General features: G+C 40.5%; 3 protein-coding genes across 16 annotated transcripts in view; all 3 read right to left on the reverse strand.

Annotated features, from left to right (window-relative positions):
- Positions 1 to 6883: 6883 nt before the first annotated feature.
- On the reverse strand, positions 6884 to 9410 carry LOC124301744 (uncharacterized). Its single transcript, XM_046757121.1, has 3 exons — positions 9337 to 9410; positions 8999 to 9096; positions 6884 to 7459 (listed from the first exon to the last, which is right to left on the reverse strand). Exons 1-3 carry the CDS (start codon positions 9366 to 9368, stop codon positions 7071 to 7073), a joined length of 519 nt encoding a protein of 172 aa, XP_046613077.1. The 5' UTR covers positions 9369 to 9410; the 3' UTR covers positions 6884 to 7070.
- A 303-nt stretch (positions 9411 to 9713) lies between these two features.
- Positions 9714 to 11476, reverse strand: LOC124302041 (uncharacterized). The gene is made up of 3 exons (XM_046757795.1): positions 11386 to 11476; positions 9930 to 10211; positions 9714 to 9869 (listed from the first exon to the last, which is right to left on the reverse strand). The coding sequence occupies exons 1-3, from the start codon at positions 11386 to 11388 to the stop codon at positions 9714 to 9716; spliced, it is 441 nt and encodes a 146-aa protein (XP_046613751.1). The 5' UTR covers positions 11389 to 11476.
- Positions 11477 to 12830: 1354 nt separating this feature from the next.
- LOC124301738 (disintegrin and metalloproteinase domain-containing protein 10-like) overlaps positions 12831 to 20632 on the reverse strand; it is a 359750-nt gene continuing 351948 nt past the window's right edge. For all 14 annotated transcript variants that reach the window (XM_046757113.1, XM_046757114.1, XM_046757104.1 and 11 more), the window contains 5 exons: positions 20437 to 20604; positions 18225 to 18352; positions 18013 to 18127; positions 17783 to 17917; positions 12831 to 14767 (listed from right to left, as the gene is read on the reverse strand). In XM_046757113.1, coding sequence (XP_046613069.1) covers positions 13820 to 14767; positions 17783 to 17917; positions 18013 to 18127; positions 18225 to 18352; positions 20437 to 20604 — 1494 coding nt within the window. In that variant the 3' untranslated portion in view covers positions 12831 to 13819. The remainder of the gene's footprint in view (positions 14768 to 17782; positions 17918 to 18012; positions 18128 to 18224; positions 18353 to 20436; positions 20605 to 20632) is intronic.

The following is a 20632-nucleotide window of genomic DNA, read 5'->3' on the forward strand; positions in this document are numbered from 1 at the left end:
ATTTTTCAGCAGGTGCTTTTTTCCTCGTATCTTCTCTCCCGTCTACCCCACGCTCCTTTTGCTGCGTTTTCTGAGTTCCTTGGGGTCCAATTGGTCGGGAAAGAGTCATACGAATCAATTCTGAGACGAAAAATTTTTTGGTCAAAAAAAAAGGAAGGTTAACCCCTTTGTATTTTTGGCGAAAATTTTCGCGATTTTCAAAAGTGCTGGAATAAATTAATTGTGGCTCTATTCCGACGTAATTTTGCGAGAGAAATCGATTGGGCGCAGTCCCAATACGCTGCGATCAACGCATCGAGAGTCACAGCCAAAAAACGAAAACCTGAATTTTCGACATTTTTCAGCAGGTGCTTTTTTCCTCGTATCTTCTCTCCCGTTGATCCCACGCTCCTTTTGCTGCGTTTTCTGAGTTCCTTGGGGTCCAATTGGTCGGGAGAGAGTCATACGAATCAATTCTGAGACAAAAAATTTGTTGGTCAAAAAAAAAGGAAGGTTAACCCCTTTGTATTTTTGGCGAAAATTTTCGCGATTTTCAAAAGTGCTGAAATGAATTAATTGTGGCACTATTCCGACGTAATTTTGCGAGAGAAATCGATTGGGCGCAGTCCCAATACGCTGCGATCAACGCATCAAAAGTTACAGCCAAAAAACGAAAACCTGAATTTTCGACCTTTTTCAGCAGGTGCTTTTTTCCTCGTATCTTCTCTCCCGTTGATCCCACGCTCCTTTTGCAGCGTTTTCTGAGTTCCTTGGGGTCCAATTGGTCGGAAGAGAGTCATACGAATCAATTCTGAGACGCAAAATTTTTTGGTCAAAAAAAAAGGAAGGTTAACCCCTTTGTATTTTTGGCGAAAATTTTTGCGATTTCCAAAAGTGCTGGAATAAATTAATTGTGGCACTATTCCGACGTAATTTTGCGAGAGAAATCGATTGTGCGCAGTCCCAATACGCTGCGATCAACGCATCGAAAGTTACAGCCAAAAAACGAAAACCTGAATTTTCGACCTTTTTCAGCAGGTGCTTTTTTCCTCGTATCTTCTCTCCCGTTGATCCCACGCTCCTTTTGCAGCGTTTTCTGAGTTCCTTGGGGTCCAATTGGTAGGGAAAGAGTAATACAAATCAATTCTGAGACGAAAAATTTTTTGGTCAAAAAAAAAGGAAGGTTAACCCCTTTGTATTTTTGGCGAAAATTTTCGCGATTTTCAAAAGTGCTGGAATAAATTAATTGTGGCACTATTCCGACGTAATTTTGCGAGAGAAATCGATTGGGCGCAGTCCCAATACGCTGCGATCAACGCATCGAAAGTTACAGCCAAAAAACGAAAACCTGAATTTTCGACATTTTTCAGCAGGTGCTTTTTTCCTCGTATCTTCTCTCCCGTCTACCCCACGCTCCTTTTGCTGCGTTTTCTGAGTTCCTTGGGGTCCAATTGGTCGGGAAAGAGTCATACGAATCAATTCTGAGACGAAAAATTTTTTGGTCAAAAAAAAAGGAAGGTTAACCCCTTTGTATTTTTGGCGAAAATTTTCGCGATTTTCAAAAGTGCTGGAATAAATTAATTGTGGCTCTATTCCGACGTAATTTTGCGAGAGAAATCGATTGGGCGCAGTCCCAATACGCTGCGATCAACGCATCGAGAGTCACAGCCAAAAAACAAAAACCTGAATTTTCGACATTTTTCAGCAGGTGCTTTTTTCCTCGTATCTTCTCTCCCGTTGATCCCACGCTCCTTTTGCTGCGTTTTCTGAGTTCCTTGGGGTCCAATTGGTCGGGAGAGAGTCATACGAATCAATTCTGAGACAAAAAATTTGTTGGTCAAAAAAAAAGGAAGGTTAACCCCTTTGTATTTTTGGCGAAAATTTTTGCGATTTCCAAAAGTGCTGGAATAAATTAATTGTGGCACTATTCCGACGTAATTTTGCGAGAGAAATCGATTGTGCGCAGTCCCAATACGCTGCGATCAACGCATCGAAAGTTACAGCCAAAAAACGAAAACCTGAATTTTCGACCTTTTTCAGCAGGTGCTTTTTTCCTCGTATCTTCTCTCCCGTTGATCCCACGCTCCTTTTGCAGCGTTTTCTGAGTTCCTTGGGGTCCAATTGGTAGGGAAAGAGTAATACAAATCAATTCTGAGACGAAAAATTTTTTGGTCAAAAAAAAAGGAAGGTTAACCCCTTTGTATTTTTGGCGAAAATTTTCGCGATTTTCAAAAGTGCTGAAATAAATTAATTGTGGCACTATTCCGACGTAATTTTGCGAGAGAAATCGATTGGGCGCAGTCCCAATACGCTGCGATCAACGCATCAAAAGTTACAGCCAAAAAACGAAAACCTGAATTTTCGACCTTTTTCAGCAGGTGCTTTTTTCCTCGTATCTTCTCTCCCGTTGATCCCACGCTCCTTTTGCAGCGTTTTCTGAGTTCCTTGGGGTCCAATTGGTCGGAAGAGAGTCATACGAATCAATTCTGAGACGCAAAATTTTTTGGTCAAAAAAAAAGGAAGGTTAACCCCTTTGTATTTTTGGCGAAAATTTTTGCGATTTCCAAAAGTGCTGGAATAAATTAATTGTGGCACTATTCCGACGTAATTTTGCGAGAGAAATCGATTGTGCGCAGTCCCAATACGCTGCGATCAACGCATCGAAAGTTACAGCCAAAAAACGAAAACCTGAATTTTCGACCTTTTTCAGCAAATGCTTTTTTCCTCGTATCTTCTCTCCCGTTGATCCCACGCTCCTTTTGCAGCGTTTTCTGAGTTCCTTGGGGTCCAATTGGTAGGGAAAGAGTAATACAAATCAATTCTGAGACGAAAAATTTTTTGGTCAAAAAAAAAGGAAGGTTAACCCCTTTGTATTTTTGGCGAAAATTTTCGCGATTTTCAAAAGTGCTGGAATAAATTAATTGTGGCACTATTCCGACGTAATTTTGCGAGAGAAATCGATTGGGCGCAGTCCCAATACGCTGCGATCAACGCATCGAAAGTTACAGCCAAAAAACGAAAACCTGAATTTTCGACATTTTTCAGCAGGTGCTTTTTTCCTCGTATCTTCTCTCCCGTCTACCCCACGCTCCTTTTGCTTCGTTTTCTGAGTTCCTTGGGGTTCAATTGGTCGGGAAAGAGTCATACGAATCAATTCTGAGACGAAAAATTTTTTGGTCAAAAAAAAAGGAAGGTTAACCCCTTTGTATTTTTGGCAAAAATTTTTGCGATTTCCAAAAGTGCTGGAATAAATTAATTGTGGCACTATTCCGACGTAATTTTGCGAGAGAAATCGATTGTGCGCAGTCCCAATACGCTGCGATCAACGCATCGAAAGTTACAGCCAAAAAACGAAAACCTGAATTTTCGACATTTTTCAGCAGGTGCTTTTTTCCTCGTATCTTCTCTCCCGTTGATCCCACGCTCCTTTTGCAGCGTTTTCTGAGTTCCTTGGGGTCCAATTGCTAGGGAAAGAGTAATACAAATCAATTCTGAGACGAAAAATTTTTTGGTCAAAAAAAAAGGAAGGTCAACCCCTTTGTATTTTTGGCGAAAATTTTTGCGATTTCCAAAAGTGCTGGAATAAATTAATTGTGGCTCTATTTCGACGTAATTTTGCGAGAGAAATCGATTGGGCGCAGTCCCAATACGCTGCGATCAACGCATCGAAAGTTACAGCCAAAAAACGAAAACCTGAATTTTCGACATTTTTCAGCAGGTGCTTTTTTTTCTCGTATCTTCTCTCCCGTTGATCCCACGCTCCTTTTGCTGCGTCTTCTGAGTTCCTTGGGGTTCAATTGGTCGGGAAAGAGTCATACGAATCAATGCTGAGACGAAAAATTTTTTGGTCAAAAAAAAAGGAAGGTTAACCCCTATGTATTTTTGGCGAAAATTTTTGCGATTTCCAAAAGTGCTGGAATAAATTAATTGTGGCACTATTCCGACGTAATTTTGCGAGAGAAATCGATTGTGCGCAGTCCCAATACGCTGCGATCAACGCATCGAAAGTTACAGCCAAAAAACGAAAACCTGAATTTTCGACATTTTTCAGCAGGTGCTTTTTTCCTCGTATCTTCTCTCCCGTTGATCCCACGCTCCTTTTGCAGCGTTTTCTGAGTTCCTTGGGGTCCAATTGCTAGGGAAAGAGTAATACAAATCAATTCTGAGACGAAAAATTTTTTGGTCAAAAAAAAAGGAAGGTCAACCCCTTTGTATTTTTGGCGAAAATTTTTGCGATTTCCAAAAGTGCTGGAATAAATTAATTGTGGCTCTATTCCGACGTAATTTTGCGAGAGAAATCGATTGGGCGCAGTCCCAATACGCTGCGATCAACGCATCGAAAGTTACAGCCAAAAAACGAAAACCTGAATTTTCGACATTTTTCAGCAGGTGCTTTTTTTCCTCGTATCTTCTCTCCCGTTGATCCCACGCTCCTTTTGCTGCGTCTTCTGAGTTCCTTGGGGTTCAATTGGTCGGGAAAGAGTCATACGAATCAATGCTGAGACGAAAAATTTTTTGGTCAAAAAAAAAGGAAGGTTAACCCCTTTGTATTTTTGGCGAAAATTTTCGCGATTTTCAAAAGTGCTGGAATAAATTAATTGTGGCACTATTTCGACGTAATTTTGCGAGAGAAATCGATTGGGCGCAGTCCCAATACGCTGCGAGCAACGTATATAAAGTTACAGCCAAAAAACGAAAACCTGAATTTTCGACATTTTTCAGCAGGTGCTCTTTCCTTCGTAGTTTCCCAGCTGTTGATCCTACGCTCTTTTCGCGGCGTTTCCTGAGTTCTCAGGGGTACAATTGGACCGGAAATGGTCATACTATTTCAATCGGAGACCAAAATTTTTTCGCTCAAAGAAACAGTATGGCTTACCCCTTTGTATTTTTGGCAAAAATTTGGCGATTTTGGAAAGTTCTGCAATAAATTGTTTTGCGCACTATTTCGACGTCATTTGGCGAGAGAAATCGATTGGGTGCAGTCACAATCCGCTGCGAGAAATGTATAAAAAGTTACAGCCGAAAAACGAAAACCTGAGTTTTCGACATTTTTCAGCTGGTGCTCTTTCCTTCGTAGATCCTCTGCTTTTAATCCCACGCTGTTTCCGCTGTGTTTCCTCAGTTTCCAGGTGTACAATTGGTCTGGAAAGGGTCATACTAGTACAATCGAAGACTGAAAGTTTTTCGCTAAAAAAACAGCAAGGCCTACCACTGTGTTACGTGGGGGTTTACGTGTACTGAGCGGTGATAGTTAATGATCAATGGAATAATCAAAGATGCTCAACATCAACGATAATGGATAAAAATCAAAACTCAGAATACCTACCCTCAAATAAGCCGGTAATGTAGGTACGTTGTTGCCTAGTCCTATATAGGTCTGTGAGAGTTGTTCAAATGGTTGAGGCTAATCTATAATAATGAAAATGGGAAAAGGTCGTCGTTCAAAATAAATGGTTTGAAGTGATTCATCTGGTAAAAGATAAAGTATATTCTGTAACAATGAATGACGATAATGACGTAGGACCCGAAAGTAACAATTCAATAAAGTGTTTGAGTAACATACAACAGTGCACGCTGACGGACGAATTTATATTCAAACGCAGAGAAGCCGCAGAATCACTAAATTTGACCGTTTGCGTGTTTGAGCAAATCGTGTGTCATTCTATTCTAAATGCTATTATTTATTTGATACCAAGAACATCTATCCTGAACGATACTTATAACTAGCTGGTCGTGATTATTCGATATTGTATCTCTCTTTTTAGATTATCTTGAATTAATTATAAAGTGGGGCCGAGCTGAAGACTGGAGAATAACTCTCTGAATGTCCAAGGATATTGTCTATAGCTGGACACCAATTCTTGTTACTGTTATTTCGAATTGTGTTCAAATCTTGGAAACAATACCTTTGATCTAATTAAGGGTAGTGAAGCTAGCCACCAACTTAAGTCTTACTTTTAAATGGATATTACACCAGTCAATTTTGATTAGAAAGGTGAAAACAAGAATTCGTTCGCTGTTGGAGATTAGCATTCGGATTGACTTATCTTTAGATGTATTCTTGTGGTGATGAGATCGAGAGCCGTCGGTAGTGTCGGTCTGTGTCAGTAGTATACTGGAGCAGGGCCTCACCTCGATTCTTAAGGGTGGATGAATGATATTGGAAACGATGAACCCGGTCCCTCAGTCTTGATTATCAAAAGTTACTTTTCACAATAAATGTCCATATGTTTCACTCGTGGTTTTGATATGGAATGGTTTGTATTATTATTATTGAAATGATTATTTTACGGAAGTGATAAAGTTCTTGATTATTATAGTAAATGCTTAATATTACCAGAACCGGATTGAATCTGGGCTAAGCTTCGTTTATTTAAGGAAAATGGATTATCATAAAAATGTCTATTCTCGAAGATATAAGAAATAGTAAAGAACAGGAAAGAATTTAGAAGGTAGGAGATAGTGAGTCTTTTGTAGCTAACAGAATAACTGAATGCTCGGATTTGACGAATTAGCAAGAGTTTTTAGGCCGGTCACAACTAAGATTTTCCAAACGCTACTATTACTCGAGAAGGGCTAATACGGGTTGATGTCCACGCACCTCGCGACATGACAGACGAAAGACATGGCTGCTTGGGCCTGAGGGTATTAATAGGGAAAAATCTGCAGTTGCAATAAGTTGCAACGGTAATTAGCCAATTAAGCGCGGGGGCGACCTCCCGGTGTCCAAATCTACACGGTCAGCGTTAGTTCGCGCCTTTCGACGGTGTTCCGACGATTCTCAATCTCGTCACTTATACGTACAAGATGTTGACAAAAGGTATATTAAGATAATTCTCACGCATTCATTCACACATCTTAACAAATAATCTATTTTAATTTGGTGGTTGCAAAGGTAGTGGTTTATCCTAATTATTGATGATAATTTTCACTTAAAAATAGATATTCCCGGGCTGAGCGCCGCTGTTACTAGGTCAGTAATTTTATAGCGCAATTCTTGGTGTCAGCAAATAAAATACAATGTCAGCGGATTCTGAGGACTGTATGTGACCTTATTAGAATATCAGATTGTGATGAAATAATTGAAGAAATTAGAGAAATGAAATGAAATGGAATTTTGAAAAGGGTACGCCAAGGCGGTACGTCGGGGCGTAACACCTTTGTATTTTTAGCGCAAATTTTGGCGATCTTGAAAAGTGCTGGAATAAATTCTTTCGTGCACTATTCCGACGTAATTTTGCGAGAGGAATCGATTGGTCGCAGTCCCAATGCGCTGCGAGAAACGGATCAGAAGTTACAGCCAAAAAACCAGATTCAGTGTTTCTGATATTTTTCAGCTGGTGCTCTTTCCTTCGTACTTTCTCTGCTGTTAGTCCCACGCTCTTTTTGCCCTTTCCAGGTATAACCCGAGATGGTTGTCGGAGGTGGTTGACGGTGGTTGGAGGTGGTCGGAGGTGAACGAGGAAGACGATGATTTGTGCTGGGTAAGTAAAACATTTTTATAATATTTGATGGCAATGTTGATTGTATTTGATATATAATTTTTGCAAACTTGTCACGCTGACAATGAATTATTTCAATTCATTTTTCGCGCGAGCACAAACTCAGTAGATATTAATGCGCTAATAAAATGTATTATGTAACTGATTCCTTAATCAATCACATTAATAATAAAATTTATTATATTATTGATTGTTTAATTGATTATATTAATCCTTACACAATATTTTTAATGTGTTCTTATACTGTAAATATATACTACTGTTCCCGGTATAACCCTAGGTGGTTATCGGTGCTTGTTGGAGGTAGTTGGCGGTGGTTGAAGGTGTTCGGAGGTGGACGAGGAGGAGAACGAGGAAGACGAGGAGAACAAGGTGGACGAGGATGACGAGGATTTGTGCACTGTGAGTATAACATTCTGAAGTATTAAACAGAGTAGGAGTAGGGTTAGGAGTAGGATCAGGAGTAGGATCAAGAGTAGAAGTAGGAATAGAATCCGGAGTAGGAGTGGTAGTAGGAGGAGGAGTAGGATCAGAAGTAGGATCAGGGGTAGGAGTAAGATTAGGAAAAGGAGTAGGATCAAGAGGAGGAGTAGAAGTAGAATCAGAAGTAGGAGTGGGATTAGAATCAGGAGTAGGAGTGGGAGAAGAATCAGGAGTAGGAGTAGCAGTAAGAGTAGGAATAGGAATAGGATCAGGAGTAGGATCAGGCGTAGGATCAAGAGTAGAAGTAGGTGTTTAACCAGGGGTAGAAGTAGGAGTAGGATCATGAGTAGGAGTAGGAGTAGAATCAGGAGTAGGAGTAGTAGTAGAATAGGAGTAGGATCAGAAGTAGGATACCCTACCCTACCCTACCCTACCCTACTCTACCGCCTACCCTATTCTATTCTTCCCTACCCTACTGCCTACTCTACTTCTCCGGCCACCCTTCTACTCCTAATCCTATTCCAACTTATACTACACCTACTTCTACTTCTCTTCCTACTTTTATTCCTCTTCCGATTTCTTCTACTCCTACTTCTACTTCTATTCCCACTACTACTCCTATTCCTACTTCTCTTCCTGATCCTACCGCTTCTATTCCTACTTCTACTCCTACTCCTTCTCCTACTTCTTCTCCTACTCCCACTTCTAGTCCTGATCCCATTCGTATACCTGATCCCACACCTACCTCCGACCCTACTCACACTTCCACTCCTGATCCCACTCCTACTCTTGACCCTACTCCTACTCCTGACCTACTCCTACTCCTGCTCCTGATCCTACTCCTCCTTCCACTCCTGATTCTACTCCTGATTCTACTCCTGATTCTACTCCTACTTCTACTCCTGATCCTACTCCTGATTTCACTCCTACTCCTGATCCTACACCTACTTCTGATCCCACTCCTACTCCTACTCCTGATTCGACTCCTTATCCTATTCTTACTCCAGATCCTACTCTTACTTGCATTCCTACTCCTACTCCTACTCCTACTCCTACTCCTAGTACATTAGATATCATAAAAAAGTTATACTCACAGTGCACACGTTGTCGTCCTCCTCGTCGTACACCTCCGACCACCTTCAAGCACCGCCAACCACCTTCAACAACCATCCATGACCATCTTGGGTTATACCTGGAATAGTGATAAATATTTTCAGTATAAGAACACATCAAAAATATTGTGTAAGGAATAATATAATCAATTAAACAATCAATAATATAATAAATTTTACTAGCGCATTTATAGCTAATGAATTTGTGCTTGCGCGAAAAATAAATTGAAATAATTTATTGTAAACATGACAAGTTTGAAAAATTTCAAATAAAATATAATGACAATTTTCATGCAATTTTATAACAATGTTAAACCCACCGAGGACAAATCCTTGCCCTCCACGTCCACATTGTTCTTCTTGTCTTCCTCGTCCTCCTCCTCGTCCACCTCCGACCACCCCCAACCACCTCCAGCGACCACTGCTAACCACCTCGGGTTATACCTGGAATAGTCACAAATATTTTTAGTATAAGAACACATAAAAAACATTGCCTAAGGATTAATATAATTATTTAATTAATTATTAATATAATAAATTTTATTAGCTCATATACAGCTACTGAATTTGTGCTTGCGCGAAAAATGAATTGAAATAATTTATTGTAAACATTACAAGTTCAAAAACTTTTAGAGAAAATAGAATCACAATCGCCAATAAATATTATAAAAATATTATACTCACTGTGAACAAATCCTCATCCTCTCCGTCTGCCTTGTTCTCCTCGTCTCCCTTCTCGTTGTCCTCCTTCTCCTTGTCCTCTACCTGAAGTCGAGTTTTGCCGGCTGGTCGACCTGGAGCGCAGGAACCACGGAGCGCTTGCCCTGTAGTCGAGTTTCACCAGGTAGTGGACCTGGAGCGTACGAACCATCGAGCGCTTGTCCTGGATGTCGAGTTTTACCAGGTTGCATACCTGGAGCGCAAGAACCACGGAGTGCGTGTCCTGGAAGTCCAGTTTCACCAGGTAGTGGACCTGGAGTGCAAGAACCATGGAGCACTCGTCCTGGAAGCCGAGTTTTACCAGGCTGCGTACCTGAAGCACAGGAACCACGGAGCGCGTGTCCTGGAAGTCGAGTTTCACCAGGTAGTGGACTTCGAGCGCAAGAACCACGGTGCGTTTGTCCTGGAAGTTGTTTCTCCAGGTAGCGGACCCGGAGCGCAGGATCCAGGAGATAGAGAACCCGGTACTCGAAATCTGCGGAGCGCGATTCTCATACGTCCGCTCTACTGCGCGGTTGTTTCCAGACTGAGGAATTCGGCTAGCTGATTACTATAGATCGATGATGTCAAGAGAAAAAAAATTTTGTGTGACGTTACTTTCTGAACATCCGAACATCCAAACTTTGGTTTCGAACTTTAATACTATTCATGATGATGTATGATGTATGATGTTTGATGAAATGATATGATGTATAATGATTTTAGTTTTTACATTTCATACAGAAAATACGCTCTTTATCTTTCCTGCCGATTCCAGAATAAAGCGGCTAGGCCCTTCGATGGTCAGCCGTTGACTAAAGATGTATTCTTCACTTAACGGGTCAGCTAATAACGTTGCCGTTCTGCGACAGTTGGATCATAACACTTTTTGATCGTACCTTTCAAATGTGTGTTAAAATACACTTGAAGTTTTAAGAAGCTTCGTTCTGTCTTTCCCTATCAAAAAAAAAAAAACAAAAATCGTCGACAATCACCTTCTTAGGTCTTTAAATCAGGACACCGTGTTAAATACTGTTTTATATACGGAGCATCCATTTCATCTCGATTGAAATTAGCGCATCCGTGATGTATTACAGTTACTCTGAATGTTTTTCCATACGAACACTTTTTAAAAAATAATTCTGCTCCTCTACCTGACGTAGATATTTTACTTGCGACTAGCTAAAATAGCGTTTCGATTCTATGCCCACGATAATTTAAGATCGAGAGAGCAAATGAAAAGTTGTTGCAATGATTATCAATATTAATATTATGGAATACATCGAGTGCGTATCGAATAGAATCCCGTTTCGAAATGAATATTTCTTCTATTTTTATATCATAGACGTATTATTGTAGATAATCTAGTTTGTCTCCTGAAAAATTATCAAATTTATAGTATGCATCACGTATTAATCGTAAATGGATCATACAGATTAATATCGTACATGGACCGCATATACATATATACTGCCTGGTCTCTGCATCATTATTACATCTGATCTATTATTATTTATGATCTATGTATACATTCTTCTCTCGGGTACCTATAATTTAATTAAATCACTGTTTTGCTGCGAATTTTGCAAGAAAATTATTCGTATTATCATGTTCTTATATCGCCAGCAAGTTTGTAAGTACACACAAGCTGAGTACTGGCTTGGGCTTACCATTGCGAAGACTGTGCTACTTGGAAGGTGAATGCGGCCAGCATCATGTCGAAATCGGTAAACTCTCTGATGTTCTGCAATAAGTTCTCAACTCTACCGTTGGAACATCTCAGGGAGCGCAAGCGCACGACGATTTTTGGTTGTCACACCAAAGCCCATTAGGGCAACTGTCTTTATATTCTTTAGTCAATGATTCAGGTATCAACATTATTGTATGTATAAATCTTCGAGTCTCTTTCAAAGCAAGTGCATTTTTATCCGAAAATTGAAACTCTTTCACAAATAAAAAGTATGTGTACATCATTTCAAGATGTTTATAAAATACACAGTTTTCAATAATACTTGAGTCCATGTTGCAACAAAACTTCAAGTAAACATCAGGCAATAATTATCACAAATGTGATAGAAAAACAATTTCGATCACTTGATTGAATAATTCCGTCGGTAACCGACATGTAAATGTAAGATTGATCAGATATTTATTAGTTATATGATCCGGAGAATTTCTCGTATTGGTCCGATTCATTATACACCTGAGGCAGTCTCCGTGTTCTTTGTTAGGAATTCCGAGTTTGAGAATATGTATCCCCGATGAAGTCGATGCTATTTTACCCGGGATTTCAGCACTTTTTCGGTAACCCAGAGAATACAATTGTGTCATAATTTCATTGCCTGAACTTCATCTGTGGGATAGTAAATTATATTATCATCAAGAAATTTCTTGGAATGAATATCCCCATACTGACTGTTAATAATTTAACCATAGTATCCAAGGATCGAACGCGTCATTTATTTCCGTAAAAATCTGCGAGCACAATTATATGCTGTGACTACAAACGGGAAACCCGATTTTCAACATGCTTTGATTCGTTTCATTACACATCCGCATATGTCCGTGTTTACATGAACGGAAGTAATTGTATTTTTCATTTGTATCAAAACAACTTGATAGATTTCATCGCCAAGTGATCTTCGAAGTTCGAATGTAGAATCGTGTCCGTCTACTAATACTTTTTCATCTCCAACGTATGTGACCGTCGCACCTAGTCAGAAGCGCACAAGTTTCATCAACCCCCACAGTTATCCTTTCGCAAGCATTTGTTCCGAGGACATCGCTGAATGACGCAGGCTCAGAGCCGCCTATAGCCCCATAGGTACATATAGATAAAAACCGGAAATTGGGCAAGGGACACCGGAGATTGGAGGAACGCTAACCGGATGAAACGTTACACGAGATGAGAAGTGCTTTATCAGATGTTGGTACGCGATAATTCATGGGCTTTGCTTTGCAGGCTCGAGATTTCGCGACATCCTAATTCTCTGTGTCAACCTGCTGCGCAGCACGTAAATCAACGAGTTCTCGAAAATTTCAATCAACGGTTTACGCCTCACGGTTTAGGGAAGCGGGATTTGGTTAAGGAAATTATTACCAGGGTTCTTCATCATTTATGCCAATAATTACGTACATTTTACTATTTCGTAACACAGTTATGACCAGAATTTTTCATGTTTACTGCTATAGATATTACATATTCTACGTTTGGTCCTTTTCTATACATAATGAATTCTTCTTTGTTCATTTCGATGGTCGATCTTTTCCGCAACGTGTCAGGCCAGACGAGTATGACATCAATCAACCGTTTTTCAGCTTCGTCTTTTCTCCGCCCATTCTTTCACCCTCGAAATTCGAACAAAAGATAAGAAATTAGCAAGTCTGAGCTACGCAATTATATGTACGCTGCGATGGACTCTTATTCTATACGGAAATCAGATCCGCTTTATGGGTATATACAATATGTACAAATATACCGGGTCTACACTTTCCCAATTATAAAACACATTACACGATCGATCTTACTTATACATATGTAATATCATAAACCGTATAGCTGCATTTGCGTTCAAGAAATTCAAAGGATATTAGCGCTTTACGGCTCGGTATCGGAAATTATCTAATTTCCTTTCCCAAGTATCCAAGTTCCGATAAAAATACATTTATATATGAATAAGACTAACATGTATAATGTTTGTGGATGGATGATTCATTTCAGATGTCATCGTTCGTGAACGATGTCGGCGGTGTATGGTTCGCGAGTATGAAAAATCCTAACAAAATTAAAGTTTCTAAGCGTCTAATTTCCTCTGATTTTTACACTACATACCTGAATAAAATAAATTCTCGTGAGTAACTGCAACCAAAATTTGATGGATCTCCTCTTACCTCCAATTATTATACATTCTATAGCATAATGTGTATATTACAATTCAACTTAACGTCGTTATTAAATACGTACAAACGATTCTTGCAGTTGACAAGTATTCAAAATAGTTTTTACGCAGGCATGCTCAAAGTCCGAGTCTTACACGGCGTTCTTTGAACACTGTAGAACCGATTCAGTGCACTTGAAGACGGTCCCTAAAGTCGAATAAACCACTAACTACTTTCTTTTAGAAGCACGGCAAGGTCGGAGGTCGCGACTCGCGACGCAGCGACTTCCGGCACAGGTGATTCTGGCGTTTCCGGTGTGTCAGGTTCGACCAGCGGTTCGGTGGATTGATTATTCGCCCGAAATCGGTTCTGCGGCGAAGCCGCGTCTGCGGCTTTTCGCTGCTTCGGCGAGCCGCGAAGCGCGTCGATATTCCGAAAATTCGACGCCACGTTAGTCCATGACGATTTCACCGATATTCTGGCGCGACGTCGTCGCCGCTTCGGCGACGATTCGTCGCCAAAAAGAGCGGCGTCCCCGAAGCCAATTCCCCGGAGGAACCAATTTCCGAAACCCCTTTTCTCCCAATCGCTTCCGCTCGACGCATCGGTCATCTTCTTGCGTTTCTTGCGGTCACTTGAGCCCCGCGTACTTTGATCGGCGATTTCCGCAGATACTCCGTCTTCGGTGGATGGAATTTTCGAGTAATCCGCAGCCTCCTCTCCGCCGAATCCTTGCAGCTTCGATTTTTCTCTCGTTGAGAAAACGGCGCCGTCCGTACGTCCGTTTATTGCACCATCTCGGCGAATCTCGGCGACAGCTTCGAACGGCTTGGACAGCGTGTTCTGGTTCTTCGTTCGTGGTTTATTTTCGCTCTGCGAATCCTCGCCACTCTCGTTTTTTCCACCGAAATTGAACAGTTTTGATATACGTAGCTCCGATTTATTTGGGCAGGTCTTATTTCTGCTCGGCGAAGTGATCGTCTTCATTGTCTCAATAATCCGCTTCTTTATTCTCGTCACGCTCATCGGACTGATCTTTGGTGCCGTCTGCTGCTGCCGCTTTCCACCAATCTCCTTCACGTAACAGTCATTTTCCCCCGACTCAGCCGTTCCGCCGCTCTGCAAGCCTGAAAGCTTACTGGCCCGTCTACCGAAAAATTGCGCGACTGTAATCTGAAACAAATTTACACAGATATTAGGAAAAATTTTTAAATCTGATGAAAAAGAATTCTCGACCTCGTATGCAATATATTATAAAGTCTTGGTGATCGGTCAATTAAGAAATAATATATTAGGAAAAATTGCTTCGAGGAGAAAGGTTTCGTGAAAACGTGAACATTTTGAGGATATTATCAAGTAAACCGGCAAAGAGATGGTATCAATTAGATAAAATTTATCGCGTGTGCGGGGTTCAAATGAAAATTCAGTGACGTAGAGAAAAAAAACTGGGTAAAAACGGTCCAAAAAATTTCAATCATGGCAATCAATTTGCGCTCCTATATAGAAACTATATCTTGAAAATGCAGGTTGATAATCTGGAATTCACAAATTTCTACCAAACAAAATTTGATCGACAAATTCAGATCAATTGCCTCATTTACAATCGTATTTGTAAGCAAGAAATTGGGGAAAAGCTTAAGAGGCTTTTTGCTAAGCATTTAGCCGGATCAACTAGCCAATTTGTTAACTGAAAACTTAGAATTTTGTCATGGTATAGCCTGCATAATTTTGTAAACTCAACGATATCACATAAATATTCGTAAAATTGATTTAGCAAACTTTGTGAAATGAGTTATAATTTGAATCTCATACCACGAACAGCCTCGTTATTTTCGCAGCGATATGAGTTAAGTCTTGATTTTGTCAAGTTTACCAAATGAATATTTAGTACGCGAGGATACAATTTTCTCGGCTGTTGCCTTCGCGTAAAAAATTCATGTGCTAGGCGAAAAACCACCGATGAATAAATATATGGAGAAACCATGTATTTTCAGTATAAAAGAAATTTATAATTATGAAACAAGGACGTAATTAAAGAGTTTTTGACCATAACCGTTAACTCTAATTCCTATTACATTTACAGATACTCTAGATTGTTCTTTTCTTTGTAGATACAGTGATCTACAAGAGGATTAACTAATAGATGTATCGCAAATCGAAGAATATTGCCAAAATCCTGATCAGGCCGCAAATATTTTACACGAATCTGTTCAGTCAAGTTTAGACTGGCTTTAGAGGCTTCAAGGACACAGTGAGGCCCTAATTCGAGCTAATTTACGGGATCAGAGTCTTTAATCCAAAGTAATGGGGCGCTAATATGATCTTAAACAAGACGAAAATTAATTCCATTTTGAGGTAAATTTATAACTCAGTGCTCCAAGTTGGAATTTTCGAATATAATCAACCCTGCTATAATCGGAGGCTATAAGCCGTACCGCGATGGTTACATCGGCCTGCAGACTTTGCTCTTTGGTTTCTGTTCCTGGCTAAAGTGAGAGAGTGCTGCTCACTCACATAGAGGCGACACATATCCGACATCACACGATTTCGCCAGGTTTCTACTCGTACCTCATACCTAAAGGAGCCAATACCATTTGGTGCTAGAGTTCTCTCAAATAAGCATGGCGCTTTACCTTGGTTGGAACACCTGGCTACACGCTCGATACGTGCCTCGTTCAAAACCGCAATATTAATATAGGATTCCTGAGTCGGACAGGTATTCAGGCAGCATCACAGCAGTTATGGTGACTGAAAAACGTATGGGATCCTTAGTCTGAATGAAAAGTTTCGGAGAAGTGAAAAAACCGTGCGAAACACTTCCGCCAATTTCGATTTAGCAAATTGTAATTAACACGAATGGAAAAACATCATCATTGTGCAATAGAAATGGATCTCAGCAAATTCGAGTAACTCAAGCTCAGACATCTAAGGAAGGCTGTTTAACCCATTTCGTCCCAAATGTCCAAAATTTGTATTTTTGTTTATCAAAAAAATTCCAATGCGATATGAACGGGATGATCAAAAATATACGATTAGTGCCTTTTACAATCGTCGGTATTGCTTTTTTCATTGTCAAAATATACGATTTTTGCGAAAAAACATGGAAAAAATGGTCATAACTTTTTTCCAAAAAATCGTAGGCTGATTTTGAACATGCCATTCGAAAGAAGAGATCAACAGCTATCGATTTATGTTTTTTTTTTCTTTTTTTCAAGCGATGCTTTGATCGAAAGTTACATCGCGGAAAGTCGTATACAAATTTTGGACATTTGGGATGAAATGGGGTAAAGTTTAGCCAGAATGCTTTTTCCCAGATTTCGATGCAGAGATTTGTCGAAAAGTCGATAAATATAGTAACCGATAGAGCGAAACTTGAATTGAACGTTTTTTTTTTTTTTTTTTTTTTAAACAAACTATTTTTCGGTAAGTGTAATTTGTTGGTTTCTTTTTATACTCGCAATAAGTGGGTTCGTCTAGATACTGCGGTCGGAACGAAAACTAGATTCAATTAATTTCTGCGTCCAGGCAACGTACGTTGTGTGTATTGGCAGCTGGAGGAGTGGCCACGTCATTCGACTAAGAGAAATTACGGGATGTATCGCGATTCGATCGGCATGCTTCTCCCATGGTGAATAAATGTTACGACTAGCTATCCACTTCGTTATTTTATTAACCAAGGATATTACTCGTCTTTCTAGTCTTCCTAGTGCTAATAATTGCCCTAATTTCTGATTTCCGATCAGTTAGGATACTGTTTATTATAACAATACGACATGGTTTTAATTGCGCATAATAATATACTTAAAAATATTTTTTCACGTATATATACACGGTATTGGCAATCGCAATAGATTGAAGTTGAATGTATTAACTTCTAATAACAATAAATAAGATTAATAATTAATAGGGTCTTTAGGTTTTCACCAGACGCCGAACTCGAATCAAATTTTTCATCTTCATTTTATGATTTTCAACTATCGTAGAAAGGGAGCTATGTCGCGCTGAGGTTCCTTCGAAAAAGAAAATCAGACATTGACCTGTCTTTAAATTTCATAACTTAACACACTGGCGAAGAAAATAAATAAACCATTTAGTCCAGAAGTCTATAATACGCTGATGTCCCAGATCATTTGCACTGTCTTTTTTCGAAATACAGAGAAGAAGATCATTGTCACGACGAATGCTTACCAGAGCTATCAAGACCACGAGAGCCAGTATCGCAACTCCGTACCAATGGTCCGTTATCCATCGTTGAAAAGTGGCCAAGCTTGCGTCCGATAGAAGGAGTCGTCTGAGGGTGGCCAATGGTCCGCTTGGGTCAACCTGGCAAGGATAAGAACGTGATATTTTACATTTTAAACGCTTTGTTTCATTTTTATCGACGAGATAAGCGAATGGGAACATATTTGTGTACGCACCTCCCGACACTTTTGAAAGATATCGCAGTATCCGTTATAGTCGTTACAAGGTGTCCCTGGTTTCGAAAACATGTCGGGAATATCGTAAGGTGGCAAATTCCAAGCGAAGGAGGATCTGAAAATTGTACAAAAATATTCCCGTGATTAAAGATTGCACTAGGAATAAAAAAAAAAAAAAAATACGCGGCAATAACATCTTGTGAAAAAATTACAAGCAGGGTTGATTTTCGCCAGGTATTTTGCAGCACAGCTCGCAGCTCTTGGTCGGCGGATCGTCGGGCGCAGCGATGCATTGGCACGATTCTAGACCATAGGCAAGGCAGATGCTCCCGGTGCATTCCTGTGAAAAAAAAAGTTAATGATAAAAAGTGAACAAAGTTGAAGAATTTTGTTTCATCAAGACTAGCGTTACGCATTGGGGGATTATGAGAGTGATGAATCGCTTTGAAGGAAAGGTAGAAACTTGAAACGTTTCCTCCCTCTCTCGTCTGGAACCTTCGTGTAACCAACTGCTACTCGAGGTATTACTCTCATCAAAAAAAAAAAAAAAAAAAACAGGAGGAAAAAGAGGGAAAGCAGAAAGTTTATGGACGAAGATGAGTCGTGGCGAGAGACTACTGCGAACCATTCCGTGTCTGACTCCATTCCTAATTACTCGTTGGCTTAATTAAGAGGAAGCGATTAAATGTGGCCAGACTAGTTGGGACCAAGACGAATGATCAGCGGTGTAATAAGAAGGGAGAAAAAAAGAGCCGGAGAAGAGAAGAAAGAGACTCGCAGCTAGAAGAAGATTTCATTGCACCCTTCGAATACAAAACTTTCACATTCCCTGCTCCGCGATAGATCATTCCAAGCTGAATGAAAAAAAGCTGTAGCGGACGGAATCCGCTACGATGCGTTACACATGTGAAAAAGTTCTGGCAGGAGGTACGTTGTCACGGGTATTACGATTGTCCGTGGTGGATAAAGTGCCGCGTGCGAAATATCAGCGCCATGAATAGTTGATCAACCGGGAGTTGAGTGGGGGCGAGGGTCTGCAGCTGTTTGGTGTTCAATATTCCCAATCGACGGTTCCTAATCTGCAAGTACGATAGGCAGATCTGCATGTATTGCAAGTTTGCCATTGCCACGGAGCTCACTTGGTGTAGACAACGATGTTACAAAGGTGTCGTTGCCACACCGGAGTTCGGCCATTATAACTTTCGAAACTTTGTGCCGCGCTGCGATTACAAGTGTTCCGTTTGTCTTCCGATAATTTATGGAGCTACACACCTCGCTCGAGGTCCTGGCTTGCGCGAACACCGGTATGAGTCGAGGCATATACGAGAGGTACTCGTAACTCTTAGTTAAATAGTTTATCTCGTGGAACGCCATGCCGTGGACGAGAAAGTCGTATATTTTTAGAACGTCCAGAAGAACAAGTAGGAAAACAGTGGTAATAACTTACCGAAGAGCGAAACAAACTCTTCGGAATATACGTATGTATCCCATCTGTACGATTGCTGTGTGTAACGCTTGGTTGATGAATGAATCTGATCCCAGATTCAGGGACGAAGAGTTCATCATTCCGAGATGGAACGTATTTCACGTCTGCTTCATGAATTCGAAAAAAACTTGGTTATGTAATTTCAAACGTGCTTAAGCGGAGTCTTCTTCTTCTTCTAACCAAAGTTTGCTAATTGGAAACAATTTCCGTAAATACCGAACGAACAAATTCACATCTTGGAGCAGACAGTTTAGATTGTTTGGAAACCACTGTAATCGACTTCCAACACTGTGACTTAAGGGTTCATCACTTCGCAGATTTAGCAAAGCACTCGCTACTCCGTTCCTACTATCTCATTTCTCGTACCCAAGTTCATAGGAGTTTCCACAATCTTGTCATACTCGTGTTGCCCCAACTGAAGCAGAGATTAATAACAAAGAGGCTTTACGGCGCTTCGCAGTGTTCGCTAATCCTGATCTTAACTTCGTGTCGTTTACTTTGATACAAGAGACAGCTTGAGAAGATTCCTATGAGTCGTTCTCAGTGTTTGCTCTCGGTGTGTGCTTAAGGCTTTCGTAAAAGCGGGAAGGTAAAAAACGAAACGTTACAGGTGTTCACCGACGCGTACGACAAAATGATACCCAGATGGAGATCTTTTTGAATTTATTTGAATATCCAGAGACGTTGGCGACACACTGACCCTGACAGAATTTCTTCTGCAGTGTAACAGCTGTGAACGATTTTATTCCCCCACACAGAGACGAAGCCACATACAGAGGCTGGGAGAAATCCGCGTGCTTGGAGATCAATACATCAGAGGTAAATGTGACGGGGTGATACGAGGAGGCTGTAAGTGGTTTCGAGACGAGGAACAGAACGATACGTACCGCATAAGCTATATGCCGAATGCCTATTTACTGTTGGGATGAGATACTCACTCCCATGTAGCAGACGAATTCCTCGTTGCATATGGTTTTGTTGGGTTTGTTGATGGATTGCGGACACTGGGGACCATAACCGTCGCAAAAGCTCGCATCTCGGCATCCGTTATCGTCCCTGCATTTGTCTCCGTTTCGCAAAGTGCATCCAGACGTACAGCAAGGCCCCTTGACAGATCGAAATACAAAATTAATG

Source organism: Neodiprion virginianus, chromosome 4, assembly GCF_021901495.1.
Source record: "Neodiprion virginianus isolate iyNeoVirg1 chromosome 4, iyNeoVirg1.1, whole genome shotgun sequence".
In the NCBI taxonomy this organism is placed as follows: Eukaryota; Metazoa; Arthropoda; class Insecta; order Hymenoptera; family Diprionidae; genus Neodiprion; species Neodiprion virginianus.

What these genes read in the sequence shown, in the direction of transcription:
- LOC124301744 (XM_046757121.1), bottom strand. Translation starts at nt 9,368, where the DNA reads ATGTGGACGTGGAGGGCAAGGATTTGTCCTCG. An exon ending in AGGGCAAGGATTTGTCCTCG is followed by an intron (nt 9,097 to 9,336) that starts GTGGGTTTAACA and finishes TCACTATTCCAG; the next exon opens with GTATAACCCAAGATGGTCAT. An exon ending in AGGACGACAACGTGTGCACT is followed by an intron (nt 7,460 to 8,998) that starts GTGAGTATAACT and finishes TTACTTACCCAG; the next exon opens with CACAAATCATCGTCTTCCTC.
- LOC124302041 (XM_046757795.1), bottom strand. An exon ending in CCGTGGTTCTTGCGCTCCAG is followed by an intron (nt 9,870 to 9,929) that starts GTATGCAACCTG and finishes CGTACGCTCCAG; the next exon opens with GTCCACTACCTGGTGAAACT.